The sequence below is a fragment of the Sprattus sprattus genome (genome assembly GCF_963457725.1).
Source record: "Sprattus sprattus genome assembly, chromosome: 9".
Classification (NCBI taxonomy): Eukaryota; Metazoa; Chordata; class Actinopteri; order Clupeiformes; family Clupeidae; genus Sprattus; species Sprattus sprattus.
Genome location: NC_137928.1, coordinates 4392853 through 4395352, shown reverse-complemented (window position 1 = coordinate 4395352; position 2500 = coordinate 4392853). Strand labels below are relative to the sequence as shown.

At 42.2% G+C, this 2500-nt stretch overlaps 1 protein-coding gene across 7 annotated transcripts in view; it reads left to right on the top strand.

Annotated features, from left to right (window-relative positions):
- The window catches only part of sh3bgr (SH3 domain binding glutamate-rich protein), a 21138-nt gene that overhangs the window by 14119 nt on the left and 4519 nt on the right, over positions 1–2500 (top strand). For all 7 annotated transcript variants that reach the window (XR_013968774.1, XM_080844807.1, XM_080844806.1 and 4 more), the window contains one exon: positions 1153–1231. Coding sequence is in view for 6 of the 7 variants with exons in the window: in XM_080844807.1 (XP_080700933.1) it covers positions 1153–1185 (33 nt within the window). In the remaining variant the exon portion in view is untranslated. The remainder of the gene's footprint in view (positions 1–1152; positions 1232–2500) is intronic.

Below are 2500 nucleotides of genomic sequence, written 5' to 3'. Positions count from 1 at the left end.
TTCTCTTCAGAAATGAAGAAAAGAGCATAGCCACATGCTTGTTAAAGAAGAAGGATGACAGAAAAATCTGGGATGCACCTGCTTGCAGGAAGGGCTTCTCAGTAAGACTCCCGCCACTTCCTTATGAAGCCTCACCGCTCTTTTTTTTGGCGACTGGAATTAGCCTGTTCTTCAAATTGCCTGGTCTTGATTTGTAAACGTCGTCCAGCTCTCTTCACTCCTGCGATCAGCAACGTGTGTGCCCCCCCCCCCCCCCCCCCCCCCGTCCCCCCCCACCCTGATATTTACATTTACATCAGTCGGTTGAGTGTCCACAGCCTGCTTTATCGCATTTCAAAACATATAGAGCTGGATAGCAATGCCATGAAGTTAGCATGAGGTCACATTGTCATGGGTTTCCCACCGACACTTCTGTTGTTTGGTTGAAGGTAGATTGCAAACTGCACCAGTAGCATGGGTGTGATATGTGTGTTTATAATGAACACCATTTTCCTTGATGTTTGTCTCCTATGATGACCCCGGTCCTCTGGAGATGAAGATTTTTACTTTTAATCTACCCTCTTATCAAATGCATCAAGGATAAAGAGGAAAGGAGAAAGGAATACTACAAAGAATACAAAACTGAAAAAAAAAAATACGGTTTCAAACAAACAACCACCATTTTGTTAAAAAAAGGGTTAACTTTCATGTTTGAAGCACATCAGAGCCTTCATCCACATACCAGGCGTCCCCAAACATCTTTTACAGACTGTATGTCTAACCTTAGCTTGACAAAAATAACTTTCCCTACATACCTTTAGCCCCATATCACAAGTCTCTCTAGAATGGATCTGGCCAGTGGTTCCAATGCTGCTTCACCAGTTCTGATCCGGGCCAAGTCTGGTCCAGTTCTGGGTCAAATCTGGGCCTGACTCAAGTCCTGGGCCAGCTGCTATTTGGGGCTAAGCTAAGCTACGCTCTTACTTTTCTCTCATTCCCCCAGAATGGTACCCGCTAACCAACTTTTTTATTGGTTTTGTCCCTGAACTCAATTCAGGTTTTGGCCTCCTTAGTTAACTTGAACTATTTTATGAGAATACACTGTGAGTGTGACAGACCTACCCTGCCAGTTGCATGAACCAGTAACGCCACTGCTTTGTCTTTCCACATCAGGAGGAAGAGGAGGAAGAGGAGGAAGAAGCCTAGATGTCGTGACCTGGATTGGATAAGGATTCATGGTTTTGTTGTCAAGGTAAACAGCTCTTGGTTCTTTTTTTTTTTTTTTTGCAGTGTAAGTTCCTCTGCCTACCAGCAGGTGGAGCTGCAGGTCAGAGTTGATTAGTTGCACTGCATGCTTCCATGTACCTCAACCAACAGTGTTTGTGTCTGCTTCTCCACTGATGTGCTTGATCTCAACTGAGGTGGTTTCTATATTTCAAACATGTTGCGGTTGCTCCAGTACTATATATCATCATACCCACGTATTACGCTGAGTTAGTTTATATATAATAAATAATAATACATTTTATTTAAAGCGCCTTTCATGACACCCAAGGTCACTTCACAAACAATCATCTCATTACAATTACAATCATCTCATAGAAATCTCATAGAAATAAATAAAAATAATAAAAATAAAAGTCAGTCAGTGAGTCCATAAGCTATCTTGAAGAAATTAGTTTTAAGTCTGCTTTTAAGGTCAGTAATTGAGTCACAGTGTCTGATGTAGTCTGGCAGTGATATCATCATAGCCACGTGTTACGCTGAGATAGTTCTGTAGGAGTTGCAAATTTAGTAGGATGGAAGTGTTGGCCTCGTTTTATATACAGGGTCCTTAAAAACGATGTAATTAATTATCGATTAAAGCCTTTAACAAAATGGCTTTATCACATGGCAAGACAGATGAAGGCCTACTGCATGTCTTACACCTTAGGTGCAAGGTTACACCTGTTTCCTCTTCCCCCTTCAGCTGACCATTCATTTTGCTCCAGCACTGGTCATCCCATAATAACCACATCACCGTGTAATAACACTGGTCATCCCGTAACAACCACAACACTGTGTAATAACACTGGTCATCCCATAATAACCACATCACCGTGTAATAACACTGGTCATCCCATAATAACCACATCACCGTGTAATAACACTGGTCATCCCATAATAACCACATCACCGTGTCATAACACTGGTCATCCCATAATAACCACATCACCGTGTAATAACACTGGTCATCCCATAATAACCACAACACCGTGTAATAACACTGGTCATCCCATAATAACCACAACACCGTGTAAAAACACTGGTCATCCCATAATAACCACATCACCGTGTCATAACACTGGTCATCCCATAACTACCACATCACCGTGTAATAACACTGGTCATCCCATAACAACCACATCACCGTGTAATAACACTGGTCATCCCATAACAACCACAACGGCGTGTAATAACACTGGTCATCCCATAATAACCACATCACCGTGTAATAACACTGGTCATCCCATAACAACCA